The following is a 22,776-nucleotide window of genomic DNA, read 5'->3' as shown; positions in this document are numbered from 1 at the left end:
ACTCCAGTGCCATGGTGTTCAGGTCTTTTTCTGCCTTCTTATTGCTTGTTGGGCAATTTTAAAAAGACCATGCAATTAATACTTGACAAAGGAGGAAATAAGCTCTTTCAAGCAACACATTAAACCACTGAGGTATACTTGGGGAGTTGCTGATGTGTTATTTGGCAGATTTCACTTGGTACAGATGGTGAAATTGGCTATCCCAGTTTCTGAGAAATATACTTTCATCATTTTCAGTTTAATCTCATGTTTAGATTAAATACACCAAGGGCAAAAAAGGACTTTACTGAAGTTTGGATTGCAAGAAGTAGGATACCTAATAATTTGTCAAGCTTAATTGTGAGTGTTGAAACCTTGCTGTTAAATATCAAATGAAGGAGGAACAGTGGATTCCTTAAAACCTTAAACAAAATGGATTCTTTATGACTTTACACAAAATCTAAACTGATCCAAAACTCTACAGGTTGTCTTATCTACGCATCTTCTGAAAGATCCCCCACCATATAGACAAAAATGGTTGGAGCATGATGAAACATTGATCGTTCTGTTGAGATTTTCCAATGACTATTCCCCACTCTCTCCCTATTATGTTCTCTAACCCATATTCCAAAATATATCTTTTCATTCTGTTCCAGTCAATCATGAATCCCTGCACCCGCTTCATCTTGGTGCCTGAGCAAGCAGGTCTCTACCCTTTGGAACTCTTCCCCTAAATCTCTTGGCTTTGCCACCTCTGTCTGTCAAAGGCTAGTTTCAAAACTCACTTAGATCGTGCTGGTTTTGTTGCCTTACCAAGTATTCCGCTCAAGAGTCGTTTGCTATGTTGGCACCGGAAGAGTGGCGACACTTGCGGGCTGCCCCCAGCACATTCTCGGTAATGCAAAAAGACGCATTTCACTGTGTGTTTCAATGTACATGTGACTAATAAATATCTTATTGGCTCCTCTTGTAACTTGCAAAGTGCTATTTAAGTGTAAGTTAAATTTAGTATTAAAGCTAAATAACTAATGGTGAATTAAAACTTTGAATGTCAGCAGATTCAGAGATCTGAAAAAAATTATCTTGTTGGGGCAAACATACACTTCATTGTTTACTTTAACATTTTGTGACAATACAGGATGTACTATTGATTTTTACACTGTTTATATGTTCCCTAATCAGGATAGATGCACAAGAGACATCTGATTCAAAATCTTTGGTTCAACACTATTACCCAAAATCAGGATCACTCTTCCTCCCCAACCCATTGAGTGAAAATGAATTAACTTTAATGGGGGGAAGTATAACTTCCATTGGGAGTAAAAGATTAATTTTACTTTTAAATGTTGTGTTTTAATGTGCTACTGTCAGGTGATTGTAAGAAAGTAAGTTTGTTTGGCTCGGGTTGCTTTTTCTAAAATCTGGCCGAGTTATCAAAGGAAATTGAATCAGCATTCTGTAACAATTATGCTGTAACACCCACGTGAAACAGCTGAGGCAAGTGTGGTGTGGCTTGTTTCCACATTGCCGCGCCATTTGACTGCTGTACTGATGAGCAGTAAATGTGCTAAATACTAGAGTAATTGTCAGTGCCAACAGTATGTGATCTTGTCCTACAGAATCTCTATTAGCTGTACAGCCTGAGGCAATTTTCCAGTCAGGCCTGACTTTAAGCTTTATTTGAAGTGCAGTGTTTGGTCAATACTTTCAAAAGTCTGTATTTCTAGATGTAATCAGGACTCTTGTAGATAAAATGGAACAGGGTGGAGGTCACCAACCATTAATTACCCTTTGCCCTCTACATTATTATTCCTTTCAGCATCCAGTCCCCACTAAATGAATCTGAGTTGTTAGCTTTTACATGTATTTGGATCAATGTGAGTGACAAGATTGCTGAAAGACAGTTAACAGAGATGAATCATAGTCAGCTCAAGCATGTATTTTATAACAGCAAAAATAAAAAGTAAAATGCTTTAAAATACTGTATTTACAGAACTGTGGTGTATTACACATGTGGGTGAATATGTAGTATACAGAGTGAACTGAAGTACATATTTTGTTTAGCAAATTAAGTAGGGTGGAGAGGTGGGTTAGCGGAGGGAAGATCAAATCAAATTTCTCCTGAAATACTTGGAAGTGGGCTCGGCATACTGACGTTGGTGTCTTGGCACAGACTTTCCTTGCTTTAATTTTTATTCCAATCTTTTTTCTACTGAAGCTGTCACATCCACCTGATTCATTCCTGCCGTAACATTTCATTATAATGTACAATTCTGGCCTCCCAGTTTTTCTTAGTGGGCGTCAAGGGGCTAAGGAATTAGATTTTTCTTTCACTTTGACTGATGCAAAACAGTTTTATGACAACAATCATAAGAGTTACTGGGGCTTTTCAGATGAATGTTTGCATTACCCACTAGTGTGGGATGACACCTCGCCATTATTGAATTAATCTGTTTTCCTGCTGCTGTTTAACCGAGTATCAAAGTAACATGTCGCAAGAAGTGGCTATAATTAGCTAAAAAAAATTACAGCAAACATCTTAGAGCTATGTACTAGATTCCTAGGTAACTTTAAAGCTAAAAAATAGCTTGATTAGTTGCAGGTGAAACATTGAATTTTTTAAAATAACAAACCCATCCCCTGCCAGTCCACACAGATTTTACAAAGACAAGGCTTGGGATGGGCAACCAATCTGCTTCTAATGAGTAGATTAGTCATTTAAAAATTAAAGTGAAGCTCTTTGCTACATATTTATTCTGTCTTCCAGGGTTATGCTGCTTTTCTGGGTTGTGAGAAACCTGATAGTCAGGAGAAGCAAGGACTGGTTCAAGTCACTTAAACCCCTGTGACTACTGATCAGTCAAAAATAGAGAAGTGTCAGAATGTCAGGATAAAGTAACTGTGAAATGGATGATTTATCTTTGCTTAGCATGACACTGAACATTCCTACCTGTGAAAAAGGTAGATGTTTTATGAGAAATGGGAGAAAAATCGTATTGGTCATGTTAAAGGCTTTTTATGTATAGCCTCATCAAAAAAGGAGGCTTTTCTGAAGCTTTAGAATCCATCCTCAAAGTCGGCTGTAACCCTTCTTTAACCAAATAGAAACACCCCAGAATTTATTTGTGACATTTGGAATGCCAGGCCTCCATAACAGTAGTGTGAGCATTCATTAGAAATATAGCCACTCTGCTTTGGGCCATAGGCCTTAAGCATCTGCTGAAGGTACCACAGGTTTGGCAATTCTCTAGGTATGTGAACTTCCTGACTCCACAACTATGGTGCAGACCCCAGCTTGTAGTTAGAGGATTCATTAAACTACCTTATACTACAGTCATTCTTTCCAGATTCTTCCTAAGTCTGACCCATTCCCTTATAAAAATTTTAACTTTGTGAAGTTGGTAACTATTTTATGATATCAGTACCTTGAGTCTGCTTTTGAATCTTGATGCTCTGCATCTCAGTTAAGAAACATAGAACAGTACAGCACTGGACAGGCCATTCGGCCCACAATGTTGTGCTGATCTTGATGCCACTTTATACAAAATGCACTCTTCCTTTGTATCATCCATATCCCTACATTCCCTTTTTATTCGTGTGTCTACCTAAAAGCCTCTTAAACTTCACCAAACTGCCTGCTTCCACTACTACACCAGCACCTACTACTCTCTGCATAAAAAAACTTGCCCCTCATGTCGCCTGTAAACTTCCCCCTTCTAACCTTAAAAGCATGTCCTCTGTTGTTTGACATTTCTAACCTAGGGAAAAGATTCTGACTGTCTACCCTATCTATGCTTCTCATAAATTCAAAAACCTTTATCAGGTCTCCCCTCAGCCTCTGATGCTCCAGGGAGAATCACCCAAGTTTGTCTAACCTTATAGCTCATAATCTCTCATCTAGGCAGCGTCCTGGTAAACCCCTTCTGTATCCTTTCCACAGTCTCCACATCCTTCCTAATATGGGGTGACCAGAACTGCAAACAATACTCCAACTGCAGTCTGACTGAAGTTTTATATAGCTGTAGCATAACTTCCTTACTCTTATATGTAACACCCCTACCGATGAAGGTAAGCATGCCATATGCCTTCTTTACCACCTTATCCATTTGCATAGCCACTTTTAGTGAAATATGGACGCTGCATTACAGCAGAAACTCAGAATGTTGCACAGTTACTCCACATGTGATGTTGGAATATTGCACTTAAACAGAGTGAGAGAAGATAGATTTGAGTTTGGATCGTAGCGTGTTTGCTAGAACCCCAGATCTGAATCTAGTAGATTAATTCTTAGTGAATCAAACTAAAATAGTTTTTTTAAACCCCCATTCAGTTAATTTCTGAAGTTTTTACCTAATGTAAAACCTTTACTTGTACATGACGTACATACAGATAGCAGAATTTTGCTTTGAAGGATGATATGACTTTTACTCTTCCAGTCTATTTTTTAACTGAAACAAGATCAAGAATGATTGTTGTGACTGTTAGATAAAATTCTCATTCCAGATTGTTTGTAAGAATTGTATTTTTTTAACAAATCTAGAGTCTGAATTTTATCTAATAGCACTTCAATGTTACTTTTTTGTTGGGCAAATACTTCATTTTTCTAATCAGTGCAGGCAGACAATAAGGTGCAAGGTCACAACGAGGTAGATTGAGGTCAAGAGTCCATCTTATTATACTGGGCACTGTTCAATAGTCTTATAACGGCAGGGTAGCAGGTGATGGGTATGTGGAACAGGAGGTGGTAGAGGCAGGGACAAGTACATCATGTACAAGGCGTTTGACAGAACAGTGCAGAGGGATATGGGCCAAATGTGGACAAATGGGATTAGCATGGATGGACCAGTTGGGCTGAAGGGCCTGTTTCTGTGCTGTATAGCTCTGTGACTGTGACTAATCGCAGTGAAACCACCACCTTTTTCCTGTTCAAGTTGACCATCTACTTGTAGGCCAGTGTCATTCTTGCTGCTGGATTAGCTGCTAGGAATGCTGTAGATGACCAGCATAGCAAAGTCTTTCCCTCTGATCATTTTACCCTCAATTCTTCTCAACCTTGGAAAATACAAGACCTTCATTCAGTCTTTTGCAAGATGGTACAACAAAGATCACAAACTCAGTGAAGTAAAAGAAGCCCTTTGTGACATCAGTGTGTTTTTCAGGTGTAACTTTTAGTTCACCATCCCTATCATTATTGTAATTATTTACACAGTAATGTCTCTCAAACCAAGATAAGGTAAACCAAATAATCAGTATTAGTGATGATTATTAAAGCCATGATATCAAAGAGAATGTGTGTGCTTTTCTTTGAATAGTGCTGTGAAATCTTTCATTATGTTGAACTGAAAGGCAGTCAGGAACTCAGTTGAATGTGTTGCCCAGAAGTTACCTCCTGCAACAGTCCTGCTTCTTCAGGACTGCACTGAAGACAAGCATGAGCCTGAATTAAATGCTCTGGAATTGATACTGAGCTCACAATTTACTGATCCAACAATAAGATTAATTTCAGTGAGCCTTGGCTGAAATCACACTTTCCTGCACCGCAACAGAGTAATTCCTCTTAAAGATGGTAACTCATGCAGAGGTGAAGCAGAATGGGTCATAACCTTGCAGTTCATCAACCACATTGAAATGCATCATATCTAGTCCCTGAGAATGAGCTATAGCAAGCTATTTGACCAAGGGAGCCATTGCATAAAAGTGTGATCTTTGCTTCAGACAATAAATTATACTCACTTTTAAGTATGTAAAATGTTGCTTTTATTATTTGTGTTACCTTGCCAAAATGATGCATCATCCTCATCGTTTATTGGATGAGTGGGGTACAATTTCTTGGTATATTTATATATATCTGCTTGTCTTTCTAAAACTTTATTTATACAGCACGGTGACAGGCCCTTCCGGCCCAGTGAGCCCGTGCCGCCCAATTACACCCATGTTAACCTACTAACCCATACGTCTTTGGAACGTGGGAGGAAACTGGAGCACCCGGAGGAAACCCGCTCATCACAGGCAGAACATACAAACTCCTTACAGACAGCAGCGGGAATTGAACCCCAATTGCTGGTGCTGTAATAGTTGCTAAACAGAGTAACAAAGGTAGTTTTGTCTGTACAAGCTCAAAAAATGTGCATGGACTCAATGGCCCTTTTATCTATTACACAATGGAGCAGTCCTGTAAACTGTTCAGTTCTGTCGGTGAGTCCCTTGACACTAATTTACATTACATGGTAGAATGCAGATAATCAAACACAATAAGCTGACACTTACACCAAAGTGCTGTATTGCCTGAGGTGATTTAGCTTAGTGCAAACCATCCTACTGCTGGTGTACTTTACTAATTGCATCATAGATTTGCTCTTGATGAACACAAGCCAAATTAACACCAGGGCTTTAATGTACCTGTGTGCTATTATAATTTGTACAGACAACACTGCCAGAACCTTTTGCATTTAGTTACATAAACATTAGTGTTAAATGATTGGCTGCTTGCAGTTGTTGACAGACTGCAGCCTTATGGGAGCCTGAGGATGAAACCAATCAGGAAGTTAATGAGGAGAAAAATTACCACTGTGGCTGCACCATAATTACATTCACACCAAGCAAGAAAATGAGGTGTGGGTGCATTTGAACTCAGCTGTTATTTGTAAAGGTCAGGTGGGTCAAGAACCCTTCAATTGGTTCATGTATCTTCCGTGGCCAGTAACCTGATAGGTTATTATTGGTGCACAACTATTGTGGCATGGTTAGTTTCAATTTTTCTTAGTTTTATTGTGCTATTTTGCCAGCCGTAAGTCACAGACAAGTATCTTGTGGTTCTGGAAAAAAAAACTTAACAACTTAACCAAACGACAATAATTTGATATTTCAATAAATATTCTTGAGCTTCAGGAATCAGCAGCAAAAATCAAATGTTTTCTTTCTTTGAGATAATTAACCATGCTGATTTACCTGCTGTGGTAAGAAATTTTAAGGCTATAATCTTTCTTTGCTTTAAATAAGATTGTGATCCACCTCTTTAATGTAATAGTGGTAGATGAGTCATTAGTAGTAAACACTTTATTTTGCGTCTCCTGTCATTCTTGAAGGCGCTTCCCAAAGAATGCACATATCAGATTGTTGAACCAAATGGGTGGCACTTTGAAGATGCTTGTGAGAGCTCTGGGCCAATTTCAGCATTGTGGTCCAATTGATTGAAACAAGCACACTGCTGGTTCCCATTGCTGCGCATCTCCATGATTGGGGCCTGAAGATTTATGGTTGTCACAAATCCTGAATCAACCTACAGGGAGGGAGGACCCCAAGATGATGATGTAGAGGGAACCAAGATCAGGCTGGCATCTGCCCACTTTCATCCTTCCAGCTTTACAGAAAAGTAATGGCGAAAGTTTGGTAGCTGCAATTTAGTCACCTCAAGTCTCTAAAATACCTGAGATGCAAACTCTGCCCACGTATACCATTTTTAGTCAGGTTTATACAATTAGGGTTAGGATCCTGATTTCCATGTGCAGACTAACCTTTTTTCAGGCAAGTGCACAAATTAAATTTGCCAGCTTCCAATTTGGGGCCTGGATTACTTGCAAAGAAATTTGACGAAGGGGTTTGCAAACTAAAAATTATCTCCCAGTAGTTTTTCACCCACAACAGGCAAAACATTGTAAATGAAAACAGAAAACGCCGAGAACAAAATCAACAAGTTAGCCAGCATCGGTAGCGGTCTGTGGTACATGGTCATTTATGTCTTTTGAACTTGATTGAGTTTTTCATGGAGGTGACAAAGGTGATTGATGAAGGTAGAACAGTGGATGTTGTCAACACGGATTTTAGTAAGGCATTTGCTCATCCAGAAGATTGAGATCCATGGGATCCAAGGTGACTTGGCTGTTTGGATTCAGAATCGGCTTGCCCATAGAAGACGGGATAATGATCAATGGTTCTTATTCTGGCTGGAGGTCCATGACTGGTGGTGTTCTACAGAGATCCATACTGGGACCTCTGCTATTTGTGATATATGTGATTAACTTGGATGAAAATGTGGGTGGGTGGGTGGGTGGGTTAGTAAGTTTGCTGATTACACAAAGATTGGTGGCGTTGTGGATAGTGTAGAAAGTTGCCAAAGGATACAGTGGGATATAAATCAGTTGCAGATGTGGGCAGAGAAATGGCAGATGGAGTTTAATCCAGGCAAGTGTGAGGTGTTGCACTTTGGGAGATCAGATATAAAGGAAAACTACACAGTTAATGGCAGGACCCTTAAGTGCATTGATGTACAGAGAGATCTTGGAGTCCAAGTCCATATCTCCCTGAAAGTGGCTGCACAAGTCGATATTGTGGTAGAGAAGGTATATGGCATACTTGCATTGAGTTCAAGAGTCAAGAAGTTATGTTGCAGCCTTATAAAACTCTGGTTGGGCTGCAACTGGAGTATTGCATTCAATTCTGGACACCCCATTGCAGTAATGATATAAAGGCTATGGAGAGGCTGCAGAAGAGGTTTACCAGGATGTGGCTTGGATTAGAGGCTGTGTGCTTTAAAAAGAGGTTGGACAAACTAGGGTTGTTTTCTCTGGAGCAGTGGAGGGTGAGGGGAGACCTGATAGGTTTATAAAATTATGCGAAGTATAGAGATTAGATAGCCAGTATCTTTTTCCCCGGGGTCAAAATGTCTAGTATAGAGGCATGCATTTAAGGTGAGAGGTGGAAAGTTCAAAGGGGATGTGAGGGGCAGGTTTTTTTTTCACATAGAATGGTGGGTGCCTGGAATGCGCTGCCGTGGTGGTGGAGGCAGATACGATAGAGGCATTTAAATCTTAAGCTCATGAATATGAAGAGAATGGAGGGATATGGACTTTGTGCAGGAAGGAAGAATTCTGTGTCATTAGCTTAATTAGTTCGGTACAACATCATGGGCCGAAGGGCCTGTTCCTGTGCTGTACTGTTCTGTGCCTTAGAGGGAGAAATAGAATTAACATTTCAGGTTGATCACAATGAGCTTTATTGCAGGTTTTCTCTTTGTACTGATTCCTGGCATGCACTCAGACAAGTATCACTTCCCTATGGAACTTCACTCAAATGTTTCTCTCGTGTGTAACAAGGCAATATGGATTAACAGGATATACAGGGGCATTGCACCAAGCACCGAATCTGCCTCATCCAGTGCCTATGTGCATAAGTATTCAGGAAGAATTTCAGGATAATAATCAAAAGTAGAAAATGTGCCATTTCCACTTCCTAAAGCAGAGATGCAGCCTAGATATCAGACATCTAGTGCCATCTCAGCTGCTATCACTTAACTCAGCAGAGACCTGGAGTCAAAGCTGAGACCTCCTTGTGCTAAAGGACCAGCTACACTGCTTACCCTTCTAAAATGTCAGTGAAATCATATTCTTGTCACCTTTAATTAATTTTTTTTACATTACTGTTTAATAAAAGTTTTCTGTACTATGAATCAATTAAAATGAATATCGTTCAGGCCTATAGTTTTCTGGTTTGGGCCATTTATAAGAGAGGAAAATGGGAAGTTAGTAGGCATTGGCATTTGCTGTCCTTTGGTTATAGAATGTATACAGTATAGCATTTGGGAGTTGATGAATGGAGATACCCACTCCTCACTAGGAAAGAGCTCATTGTAGAGTCAATCTTGCCTATATGGCATTAGGTTTGGAATTTCATCATCAAAATCTTTGTTACAAGCCACTGGTCTAAGCCATTGTAACTGTTCTACAGTTTGGTGGAAAAGAATGGGATAATTCAAAAACATAAAAACAATTTACACTCCTCACATTTTCAACTGGCAGATATATTGATCACCTTCATCCTGATTAAAGAATTCTAAAGTGTTATACCTTTATCATTACTTTAACCAAAAAAAGTACTGAGAAAGTTCCCTTAGTATCCTTTGATACAAGACATGGAAGAGGGGCTAACCAAAATGGCCTAAGAGTTAATGAGCATAAAACAAACTGCTGGAGGAACTCAGCAGGTCAGGCAGCATCTGCAGAGGGAAATAGTTGATGTTTCAGGTCAAGACCCTTCATCTGGACTGTAAGAGTAGAACCTAGAACAGTACAGTACTGGACAGGCCACTGGACAGGATATTGATGCCAATTTATACTGAATGTCCTCTTCCTGTGTGTCAGTAGAGAGGAGATGGTTAGTACAAAGAAATGAGGGAAAGGGGTGGGGTAAGAGTTAATGAGTAGCTCAAATATAAGTGACTTCTTTTGTTCAGCTGATTATTTCTTCTCATTGGTTTAAGGGCATTATTATGGCATTGGGGGATGCTTTGGAGTTTCAGACAATTATACATAGAGCATGTTTCCTGCTCTGCCCAAATAAACCCAAGTCTAACTGTGGAAGAACACCTGGCACTGTAGTATGATACCAATTATTTTCCAGTCCCAACCTTCATTATAATTCCTGATTAAAGCTATTAGTGTGCAGTTAGCAATTTCCTGCTGTGGATGGATTGAAACTAGTCGAGTTGTTCCACAAATAACCATTACCAGACAAACTATACATCTTAAAAGATAAAATAGCTGATGTAATCCTGAAACACTTTACAGCTAACATAATATGTTTGAGTGTAGTCACTTTTAGAGGATAGGCAGCAAGTATGCATTAGCAAGGCTCCAGAAATGGCAATTTAATAATGTAATTTTTAATGTTGATTCAATGGAAAAATACTGTCCACAATACAAGCAATAATTACCCTGCTTTAAAGAATGAGAGATCTTTTATGTCCAGTCGGTGCCTCAGTTTATCACCTCATTTGAAAGCCTTGAACTCCGAATGCAGTAGTCCCTTGGTACTTAGCACGAGTTCTAGATTTTTGTGTTGAATCAGTGAACTAGGACTTGAACCAACAATCTGCTGATTTATAGGCAAGTGTACTCACAACTACCACAATGTCAACAATAGATTTTCAACTAGTGTCTAGGAGTGAAAGGATCAGTATCTTAATGCACTCTTGGTACGGTGAGTGCATTCACATTCTTTAAATGTATTAAAGCTGATCACATTTCATCTTTCAATGCATTGCCTGGAAACAGTGGATGTAGGTTAATGATATATGACAACAACATTTAAATGAAACCTTTTTTGAAGCACATTTTGATGTTGAAAGTGTCATGATGGAGTTAAGTGAGATGCCCTACAAGTAATGCTGGTCCACAGCTGAAAATCATAAGAGGAAGATGCTGTACAAAGATGCTGGAATCTGGACCAAAACATTTCTGGAGGAACTCAGCAGATCAAGCAGCATCTGTGGAGGCAAAGGGATGGTCTACATTTCAGGTTGGGACCCTGCATCAGTTCCTCCAGCAGTTTGTTTTTTTGCTGTATCTTATGATTTGCAGTCATGCTAAATGTCTACAAACTTCTGTTTCTCAACACAATCATTGGATTGTCCTGAATAACCATTTTACTGAAGTGTGTTTTGGTCCCAAGTGTTCCCAGATCCTATGGTCTGAAGGGATGATCTAGGCCTGGGAGATGACAAAAGGCCAATAGATCCAGACGAAGAGTCTCAACCTGAAACGTCATCTGTCCATTTTCTTCCACAGATGCTGCCTGAACTGCTGAGTTCCTCGAGCAGATTGTTTGCTGCTCCAGATTCCAGCATCTGCAGTCTCTTGTACTTCAGATATCTGAATCATTCTGTTTGTCTTCACTAACAGAAAAGTGTCAATACCACGACCATAACTAAAATTTTAAAAGCCAGCAGAAGTAGATAGAAATCACTTTGGATTTTCGTTTAAAGGAGGGTGCAGTTTACTGTGAGTTGGCAAAGAGTTACTCTTTTTTGACCTCCCAATATATTCCAGACTCATTTCTGACCTCCTCCTGGCCTTTCATGCTGCTCAATGATGCCAGTTTCCAACCAAGGAGCAAGGTAAGAGGAAAAAGTGATCAAAAAAGGGCATAGGACAGCGAGTAGGTGAAGATGTGGGAATGAGACAGGATGGTGAGGGCTAGGTGGGGTATGAAGTGTGGAAGTGGACTGGAATGATGACAGAGGGACTTGGCTGAGTTACTGGTCTGTGAAATTTTAATAGTTTACCACGTTCATTTGTTCTTGACATTACAAGGAAACAAAAAAACAACTTGAAATTTTTTGAGTAAGGGGGAAAAAGCAAAGTTATGGAGGCTATCTAAGTAGCAGGCTGCAAGGGAGTATATTTCTTGTACTGCCCTGTTACCTCAAGTCATATACTGTAATTTTCATCTTCTTGGAAAAGGCATCCATTGTTTTCAAAACATCATTTGATTATCTGCTGTCATTCCCGTTTCAAATCACATTTTTCTTGAAGGAAAGAAATTTAGCAATTAAAAAAAAGGTGGTATTTCAGTGGCTAGAGAGAAATTTGTTCAGCCTCTATACCAAACTTTACAATAAAAAAGGAAGAGGGTTTATGTCAGAATAGGAATAACCTTGCTTTTACCAAAAGTGGTATCCAGTTTAAATCCACTGACTCATCTGGTGACTGTAAATCTTATACACTTCCTCACCTTCAACTATCTTGCCATTTTCTTTAGTGATTTTTTTTTGCTCTCATAAAGATGAAGGATGTTAGTGCATTGAAATGGAGTATTTTTGCAGTGAAGGCATTCAATGTCAGCATCAAGCTATTCGAGGGTCAGTATTATACAATACACTCTAGAACAAGTGTATTTTCCCTCTTACAATCATCGTATTCTTGGACAATAATCCATTACCAATCACACAAGAGAATTCCTTACATGTCAGCTTCGTACTGCTGGTTATCCTATGGTACCTCCAAGTGAGATCACTCAATTAGTGTACGCTTTATGTTGTCAGCCTATGTTCAGTCTGTGGACCAGGGTTATTTCACAAGTGGATCTCTATAGCATTTGGAAGTGTTCCTCCCTTTTGTCTGGGCTAGATTACATTCTAGGTCCCAGCTGTGAAAGGATAGATCGTGCTAATTCACTGCTCTATCACAAATCACTTGATTTATAGTTTAACAACTAACTTGTTATTGTGAGATAAAGCTATGTTTTCCCAAAGTATTGGAGGCATGGAAAATATTAAACCAGGTTTTAACCATTTGTTTCATTACAGTATTTTCACCTTCCAGTAGCCAGGACTCAGGTTTGATCTCTCTGTCCAGCAGTTCCCCTGTCAGCACCGGAAGTATTAAACAAGAGTGTGAATCTGTCACCGAGTCTGGCACCTTCTCTGTCGATTCCATTATTGAGAATGCAGAGTGAGTAATGACAGTGATGTTTAAACTGCTGGATCATACAAGGCATGAATCTGAAACCAGGCCTCTGCTGCAATGGAAAAAAAGGTTTTTGTTGTATTTCTTACACTGTTGTTGGATAGTTTCAAAAACTACAGTTCAATAGATAATGCCAGAGCAATTAATTACTAACCCTTTGCCACCCTGACTGAAAATATTACTTGATAGAATGAAAATAAAATATCTTGTTGTGTATTTTTTGCCAGGCTGCATACACTGTGCTATGTCTCCAAATTACCATTTTAAAATTTTTATGGATCACATGTACACATAGATAATCTAATTAGTTATTTAACAATTGGCCAATTTTCAAAAGTTTGACAAATCTGGGCCATTAGTAGATAGTCTCTGTTCATCAGCCACATAGAAAATTTATTGTTTCTTTTGCATTGCAAGGTGCACTCTCTTGACCAGGACTGAAAGCTTTTCTCAGCCTCACAAACTGTATATTTCTTTTGTAATCAAAGGTCATGCAAAATTAATCTTGACAAAAAAAAACAAAAATCACTGTAAAATTAGCAAGAACATATCAATAATGTCACTGACATTTTATCAGGATTTGTCAAGGGACTTTGGGAAGCAAGCATAAGACAACTGAAATGGTCTGAAATCCAAGTATATATGCACATCTGTAGATCTGTATTACATGGCATTCTGGCTTTTTTCTTGATATTTTGCTAAAATTGAAGGTGGATTTTGAGATTTTCATCCTGAACAGCCTATGGGTCTGAAATTCCATTTTTATATTATTAGTCACATGAAATAGTCATATGAAATTATAGTTATATGAAATTCCAGTGTTCTGCTATTTTAGCAAAAGTATTAACATATTTGCAATAAAATTGATGAATGTTAAGGTAGGTGTACAAATTGGCAGAAACAGAGTTTCCTACTATTCAAACAGTGCAAGTTGTCTACTGTAACTACACAACAGTTGCCCAAACAGTTATGAAAATTGTATAGTTCTACCCTTGATTTTGGGACATTGGGTATTTCTGCCACAATTAATAACATTTGAGTTAAATCTTTCAAACTAGAGATAAAAGTAACAAACATCTAGCTTTATGTAGACACAAGAGACTGCAGATGCTGGAATCTGGAGCAACACACAAAGTGCTGAAGGGACTCAGTGGGTCCTTCATAGATGCTGCCTGACCCACTGAGTTCCTCCAGCATTTTGTGTGTTGACCTAGCTTTGTGTGCCTTATATTAGGTTGTGATATAATTTATTTTTTAAAATATTAAAAAGTGCAATGCCAACCAAGTTTAAGGTTCGCACCCCAAATATAAGCCTCAACGTTACCTTCTCCAATGATAAAGAATTATGTTCTTTTCATGAAACATTCATTTACATTTCACAGTTCCATTAAGTGCTGATGATACAGACGTGAGTGTTTACAAAAGAGAAAATCTTAAGCAATAGTTCCCCTAATATCATGTACATTCTGAAAATCAGATCCTGAATTTGTACAACATGGTCTTTTTTTCCCTCTCTGTTCCAGAATAATCATTAAACAGGGCGACAGAGTTCAAAATGTCAGAACAGTACTTACAAACTTTGTATGCAACCTAAAATGTTTGTACAATAAGTTGAATATGTATAGTATTGTATTTCATATAATAACTGTGACACAGTCAAAAGCAGATGCTGAAGGCATTGAAACTTTGTCCTCATCAGGCTTATGTCACATACTAGTTTAGGGTGGCAAGTGAAAATTAAAAATATTTGCAGTATAACCATATAGTGAGTCATTTTAATAGTGAACTGAAGTCTGTAAACTCCAGCTTTAATATGTTGTCTGTACTTGGCTAAATGTATATTAATTTTATATTTATTTTGTGTGTGTGTGTATATGTGTTACTTTGTTGAGAGAAAAGTTTTTGCAACAGAATATAGAAAAGCTGTAACTGGTTATGTCACAGTAGATTCAGGAGGAATTGGCATTGAAGTCCACTTTTTCAGCACCTTAAACAAACTTAAGACTAGTGTTTGTTCTAAATTAAAACTATTACATGATTGGAATACCACAACATCTGTGTATTACATATTATCACCACTGGCATTAAGAATCACATAGGGGGCTAATAGTCCTTAGGTGCTCTCCAACCCATCTGCCTTATATTGGGCACGTGCTGTGAAATCCTGGATTAATGCCACTTTCCCCAGAGCTGATAAGGCTGTCCTCCATGCTACCCCCACCATTCCAGTAACCTCCATGGAGACAAACCTCCATGATAACATGAACATCTTGTGTGTCTCTTCTCCTCCACTTCACCCGCACATGCATGCACACCCCTACATGTGAACATATACTTTTCTCTCATTTACGTAATGTAAGGATTTTTTAAATTAGATTTTTGGGACAGTAAACACTTCATGGCACAAAGTCCTCAAAGCCCCTCGCATTCTCTTAGACTCGAGTGTTGTTGATGACAGATATGTTGGATTCAGTTATATGTCTTTTCACATGCAGTTTACATCCATGGAAATGGTTAACTTTAAAGGAGGTTTGGAAGGGTAAAGAAATATAGTTTGCAGAGTCCTTGACTCCAGAAATGGCTGCCCTAATAGAGTGGTAGGCTTTTTGCTGCTCTTAGTTTTACACAATGTACGTTATTGGTGCTAATTTGGTTTTCTTAATTAATTGCAGGCTTACATGGTAGTTCTGTATTTGCAATATTCATTGAACCTGGTTGCATTTACAGTACAAATGAAGCATCCCTGCAAAGAGTTATCACTTTGTATATAGATTATAGGCAGTGGCACCAGAGCAAAGTGACTCCTGGAGGAGGGTGGCTTTTTCCATTTGACTTCAGAAACAGTCCGGCATTAATACCTGATTCACATTACACAAGTTTAGCAATGACATGAAGCTGGAACCAGGCATTGCATACTGATGTTAAGCTTGTAATATGAGTATACCTAAGCTATTCCTTTCTCTGGTTCTTAATTTTTACTTTATTGAGATAACTCACTATATGGAGTATGAACTGGTTTAATTTTTATATAGGGAGTGGAAAACCTTGTTATAAGCAGAAGAAACTTTTTAAACATTGCTTACTTGTGAAAGTGTTACTGTTAAGGCATGAATTTTTAGGGTTAAATTTGATCAAACTAGACATTCTTCCTTGAAAGGGCTGAAAACATTGCATTTGGTTGGCAGGTCTTAAAACCATGCGTTCAAAATTTTGAATCACTTTTAACTGTTGAAATCTGGCACAAATTCCTTCTTGTCATTTTATTAGTGACATTGTAGACAATGGGAAGATTTTCCATATTCACTGTTTCATGTGAAAGCATTCTGAAGAAGGTTTTGCTCACGAAGTATCACGCAGACTAAATCTTCTAATGTCCTTTCAATGTCTTTAATCCACTGCACCGAGAGGAGGTCTTCCCCATTCCCAAAGTTTGGTTCTAATTATCATCCCATGAAAAAGCAGAAAGCATTGCTTCTGATTTCCTTTTCATAGGCCTTTAATTAGAGCAGTGTAATTAAAGAAGTCACTTCATCCAGACTCTTCCTGTGAAACATTTGCAGCATTGGTGGGTCTGCAGAAGGTTGATATTGAAACAGTTCCTGTTTATAAACCCTAGCTGTGTTCCCTTTCTATTTACTTAGAAAAATTTAAAAGAGGCTGCTGATTCGGTGTTACCCCTTTTGCACCCACACTGAACTTGAAAGTTCCAGCAAATGTCTTCAACCTGAACCTACAAATTATGATCATATTATCTTTAAAAAAAACTATCCTGATTTCCTTTCATAAAAAGCCTTGAAGAAATCATGCCTTACTTACTGTTACTAGACAGTAATCATTTTTGCTAATGTTGTTTACATTAATGCATTTTACCAAGTGTTTTTGAACAATTTGGTTCTGTGTTGTATGGTTTTTATCCTTGCATTGAATATCTGTGAAAACATGATTGTAAGCATTGAGGATATACACAGTAGCCACTGACTTAATGTCATATAAAATTTTTGAATTGAATTTTTTGGCAGATGTATATTTGATGCTGAATGGAGAAAAAAGAAATTACTTGTATTTTCTTTGCTTTGTGCATTAAAAATGTCTCTTTGATTTCACCACATCCATTGTAATCAATAACTTGGCCATCTTGTTTTTTTTATTAAATGCACTTACTCTTAATTTCATCCACCAGTGATTTTAGGGAGAATAATGTTGAGTTACCTATATGGATCTGACATTATAAATCACTTCTTGAAACCAAATTGTATGGTAGTATCGATTGATCCTGATATATCACAGAAATTTACTGTCACTTCTGTTTTCAATTAAAGATACAATCAGTCAGATAATGACTTAATTGGATTTCACAGAAGATTGAGTTTTATTACCCTGTGGTTTACGAGTTTAGTTAAGAAAGACCATTTCATCACACTTGTCAGGCTGCAGCAAGAGTGTGCCCTGGCCCTGTGTAACAAGCCTGAGTGGTAGAGGAGCCAAGGTAGGAGCTGATGTTCGGTGTTCACACTATGCCTGTCTGTTGAAGTATCTTATTAAAATCAATAAAATACGTTCTGAACAATCGGGGTGGCCAGTACTTTGTTGTGCTTTCATTTCATGTTACAAGCACTTTGTAAAGAAATAACAATAGCTCTTAAGGCAAAAGGAAGTCTAAAAATAATTAATTATTCACATAATCAGAAAGTAAAAGTAAATCTCCTGTAACAAGTGTATGATATCATCAAACCTGATGAAGCAGTGTTAATTGTTGGGAATAATGTTTTAATGGGGATAAGCTTTTCCTGGGAAATGTGATACTGTTACTAAAATAATGGCCACTGTGTGAAGATACCCCTTTATTGAGGGGTCAGTTTTCTTTGGTTGGAAGTAGCAAATAATTAAAATCAAGGAAAAGATAATGTCTTATTTATGTCCGAAGGAAGATTATCTGGAATGGGATTTTTATTTTAATTTGCAAGAATTTGCACGTATGAATTTTCAAAATACAATATGTGAGACATAACAATATTTCCACTATCTAGTATTAACATCATTCATAAACATGACAAAATTACTGAAATAATTTAAAAAGTAAGCAATCAATTGAAGCAATTAAGTCAAGATAATTACACAATGATAATCTGATGAACAACCTCAAGTGACACCATAAACTCAAAAATAATAGTGTTGCCAGTTTGTTGCTGACATCTGAAAACTTTAACAAGAGGTTGTGAAATGGCTCTTATGTACAGTGGTGTTGCACATTTTTAAATTTTGTGTTGAGTTTTATTTGCTTTGGAATGGTTTTACACTAGTAATGACATTGCATGTTGTATTTAATGTTTGCCTATCTTCCCAAAAAGAGAATGAATGATTGACATCTTCACTACGTGTATATCATGAAAGAAGTTGCAGTTGCTAACTGGGAAAGAGTTCCTTATTCATCTTTTTCCATTGATTATAGAGAAAAGTGGGAGGAGTTAAATCCCTTCAAGATATTGGAACAATGTTGTTGTAGCAGCAGCTGACAATGAACAAAGAATGCTGACATTCACTGCTCTTAAACTTGCCCATAGGTTCTCTTTGGGCTATTTTACAATGACTTGTATTTAGAAATTCAAAGCAACATGGGACTGAAAGAACTAGAAGCAGAAAAAGTTTAAAATTAATTTCAAACTTTTGCTTTGAAATTAATACTAAAAATCCAGTTATGACTGAACAAACCTAAATTTAAATGGCTTGTTTAATGATTAGTGGCTAAGTACCACAAACTCATGTTCTTCATTCATTTGACTGTCAAGTCTCATTGAGATACTGACAGAGCAAAGATTCTGGAGGAGCTGGGCAACTCACTCTGTTTCACTTCCCACAGATGGATGTGTAACTCCTGCCCAATTTGTACCTTAATAACAATGAAATCTGTTGCCAGCTATGAATCAGATACATGAAGCTGAATCAGCAGATTGTGAATTTCTTCCACTGAAGATTTGAGTATATAATCGAAAATGGCACTAGTGCAGTACCAAGGGAGTAGTGCCCTGTTGTGTTTTCTACATTAATTCAGAAGTAGTTACTTGCATACAGAAAGTGTTTTGGGCATTCTAGAAGTTGTGAGAAGGGCTAGATAAAATAGTTTTTAAACATAAATTAACTACACTGCCTCACTAGTCATGTATTGGAAATAAAATTCTGGTGCCACAGGTGTGTTGTGTTTGAGTTTCTCTGCTACAATATATGTAGAGGGAAAAAATCAACTATTTAAACAGATTTGTTTAGGTCTTGTTGGCAACCAGATGGTACCAGTTTTCACTGAGCTGTCAAATGCACTGGGAGTCATTCCTGGAGCATAAAACCAGTGATTTTTAAAATGCGCTTTTACTCATGTATCCACTTTTCCAACCTCTCGAAAATTGGCCTGAGATTACTTGGAAATCTAGCTAATTCAGCTAACAAAAATATATTGAAGGTTAAGAACTCATTTTATCCTAACACAAGCAGAAAATGTTTCATAGGAAACATGATTTTATTGGCAGAAAAATTGTTGAGGGAGAAGGATCATATTCTGGGTGGGGTTTCATGGAGGTAATGCTAATGATCCACTACAAATCATGTCACTTCTCTAAGAATCTCACTAAAGTTACAATGAAAGATCTGGAGGATCTCCATCCACACTCCTGCATCTGTCTTTGGGCTTCATGAGTGAAAATAATCTTTTGCATTAAGTGCTTAAACTGATCCCATCAAAATGGGCACAAGTCCTTATGCACCACAATTTAAAGAAGAGCTGGGTGTTTAATTTGGTGTTCCAGCTAACATTATCTCAACAGCAGACTGTTCATTCAATAGCAGTTTGTGGCATCTTGTGGTAATAATATGCTGAATTGCTTATATACAGTAACCACATTTCACAAAATTGCTTCAGGAGAAGCTAAGAGCATGACAGCCCTGCATAAGGCACAATGTCGGTGCGAAGATGAGAAGGTCTTGTGTTTAAATGCCATCAAAATACAAAACTAAATACAATTAATATGGGGGCTGGACCAGAAAGGCTGTAGGATTGGTTTGCTCATGACCTTCCACCCAATCTACCCTAATCTGTTTTAATCCTGCACACTTGAAGGGGAGTTAAAATTGCCCAGAGGATTTGACTCCTTATAACTGAGGTCAGGGCTGCTATTTTAACCCAGGGTTGGTGTGGACAGTGCTTGTGACTTTCCCACCAGGCCATTTGAAAGGAAGAGAGGCAAACCCCGATGATAAAAGTTCTAGGTCCAGCCATTTTCTCCCATAGTGCAGCATTTTTATATACTATTTATATATTTTATTTGAAGTCTATCAGCATTTATATGCAAGCAGTGCATTTCTGCTGATTTGATTCAGGACCTATACTTAAAGTATTTATTTACACCGACACTGCAGGGTGTGCACAGTAGTAACAATTTACATAATGCACAAGAATAATGCCACTTGCATAAAACTGTTGCTAATGCGCAGTTCACAAATGATAGTGGTCTTGAATTCTGGATCAGGTCTTAACCTGGGGGTTGAGGCTTGCTCCAGCATTAGCTAAAAGACCCATCTTACCCTGGACTTGCTTCAACTAGGTACAGTCCTTGACCTTATCATCAATCCTGTGGTTACATTCCTACCAATATCTTCTTGGCCCTGTGCATCTCTCTGCCAGCTTTCCTAGTAGATGATCTTCTCTCTAACCCCTGATGTCATCCACATCTTTACCCCCCTCCAATTCTTCGATCTCCCCAAAAAGAACTTAACACCAACACATGCCTAATTAGGGGAAATACTGTGAACTCCACATCATTGTAGTTAGTTACTACATGTGTGTTTATGGTTGAAAAAATCATCAGAGGGCTAAATTGGAAAGCAAATCTGCATTGTTATTGTCCGAACAACGATATTACATGATGAAAAAAAACTGCAGCTGTTGAAAATCTGAAATGCTGAAAACACTCAGCAGACCAGCCACTATCTACGGAAAGAAAAATGTCAACATTTCAGGTTGAAGACCCTTCGTCAGAACTGGGAAAGATAAACGATGGTTTTGCTGATCTGCTGAATGTTTAATAGTACAAAGTGCAACTTGCAATCCAAGTGTTTAATTTTCAAGGCAAGTGTTTCCTGACTGATATAACACACAAAAATAGCGTGAATGCACTTGGGAAAGATCAAATGTGAATGTAAAAACTAAAGGCAAAAAAGAGAGCATTATAAAATAGAGCAATGGGCGTGTCAATAGCAAGCGGGTGGGGGAGGGCACCGCATAATATAAAACATAATAGGAGTATGTTTCAGGTTTTTTAAAAAGGATTCTGAATAATTTAACAACCGCCGAGTTCGTCTGTTGTATCCCATAATGTAGAAATGAATTGCATCTTACATAACACCTCAGTGTGCGACTGATTTAGGTTGCCTGATAGACTTTGTTACACATTTGGGAAAACGGCCTGATGAAATTATTTTCAGCGAATTCATGAGCATGTTTTATATTTAATTACCTCCTATTTTGATGCGTTTCTCGGAGCCCCATTTCCATGCTACTGGAGCTGATAAACTTGTTCCCAAGATAATCAACTGATGGTTCAATCAGTGTCTAGCCTAGTTTCCTAAAGTTTTGCGGGGTTAAAATTCGGTCGCAACACCGTCATTTTTCAAACGTCAGATAATATTTTCATTAAAAGCTGATTATGCGTGCACAGCTATTATTATCCAAAAATACCGTACAAAACCTTTTAAAAATACACGGTGTTAAATCTGTCGTTTGTTTTCGGGCATTGTAAAGTATATCGTTAAATAAAACTTGCCAGATTTGCGGACTAACATTATTTCTGGCGAGTTTGAAACGAGTTCGTAGCGATGTCGTTGTGCCTTCCACCGCGCTGGACGTAATCGTTCAGTTAATGACAAGTTAATACCTTAACACTTGACATAATTCTAATACCTTAAACAGGAATAGAGGATCAATCACTGAGCCCCGCCGAGTAACAAACGAACTTAACCTTTCAATGAAAACCGTCATTCTAACAAATAATAAAGTGGGATCTGTTGTCACGACTTTCATTGTACCGTTTGCCTGCTGCTCGTACCGGAGGATTTGATCATACGTAATGTGCAATCATGTCTCGGAAGTATTACAACGAATAACGACACGCATTTATTGCAACCTATATTGCAGCGGCCCAATGCTACAGAGAATGAACATTATTGCCTTTATTTAATAATGTGCAGCATATGTTGTTGCTCCATACATTTCAAATTAAGGGTCATTTTCATGGGCAGCATCTGTTTATTATAGCACTGCGTTATTTAATGTATGCAATCCCGTGATAGACATATGGACTGTTTATCAATGCCTGTCAAAGAAATCTAACAGCAGGCTATCCTGCTGAACCACACTGTTATGATGTATTTCATATCTTCACACCGTTTTTTGAAGTTATCTTTCAGGTTGTTCATATCCACGAGTTTTCGGGGGAAAGAAACAAATTCACATATTTTGTTCTCATTTCATGCTGCCGAGATCGCCTATCAAAGTGCAACATACTATTTTACT

General features: G+C 38.0%; 1 protein-coding gene across 1 annotated transcript in view; it reads left to right on the top strand.

Annotated features, from left to right (window-relative positions):
* The window catches only part of dmrt1 (doublesex and mab-3 related transcription factor 1), a 122,780-nt gene that overhangs the window by 84,242 nt on the left and 15,762 nt on the right, over nucleotides 1-22,776 (top strand). The window contains exon 7 of the mRNA XM_052020626.1: nucleotides 13,061-13,205. Within this exon, the coding sequence (XP_051876586.1) occupies nucleotides 13,061-13,205 (145 nt within the window). The remainder of the gene's footprint in view (nucleotides 1-13,060; nucleotides 13,206-22,776) is intronic.

This window comes from Pristis pectinata, chromosome 7 (genome assembly GCF_009764475.1).
Source record: "Pristis pectinata isolate sPriPec2 chromosome 7, sPriPec2.1.pri, whole genome shotgun sequence".
NCBI lineage: Eukaryota > Metazoa > Chordata > Chondrichthyes > Rhinopristiformes > Pristidae > Pristis > Pristis pectinata.
This window is presented reverse-complemented; position numbering and strand designations above follow the sequence as displayed.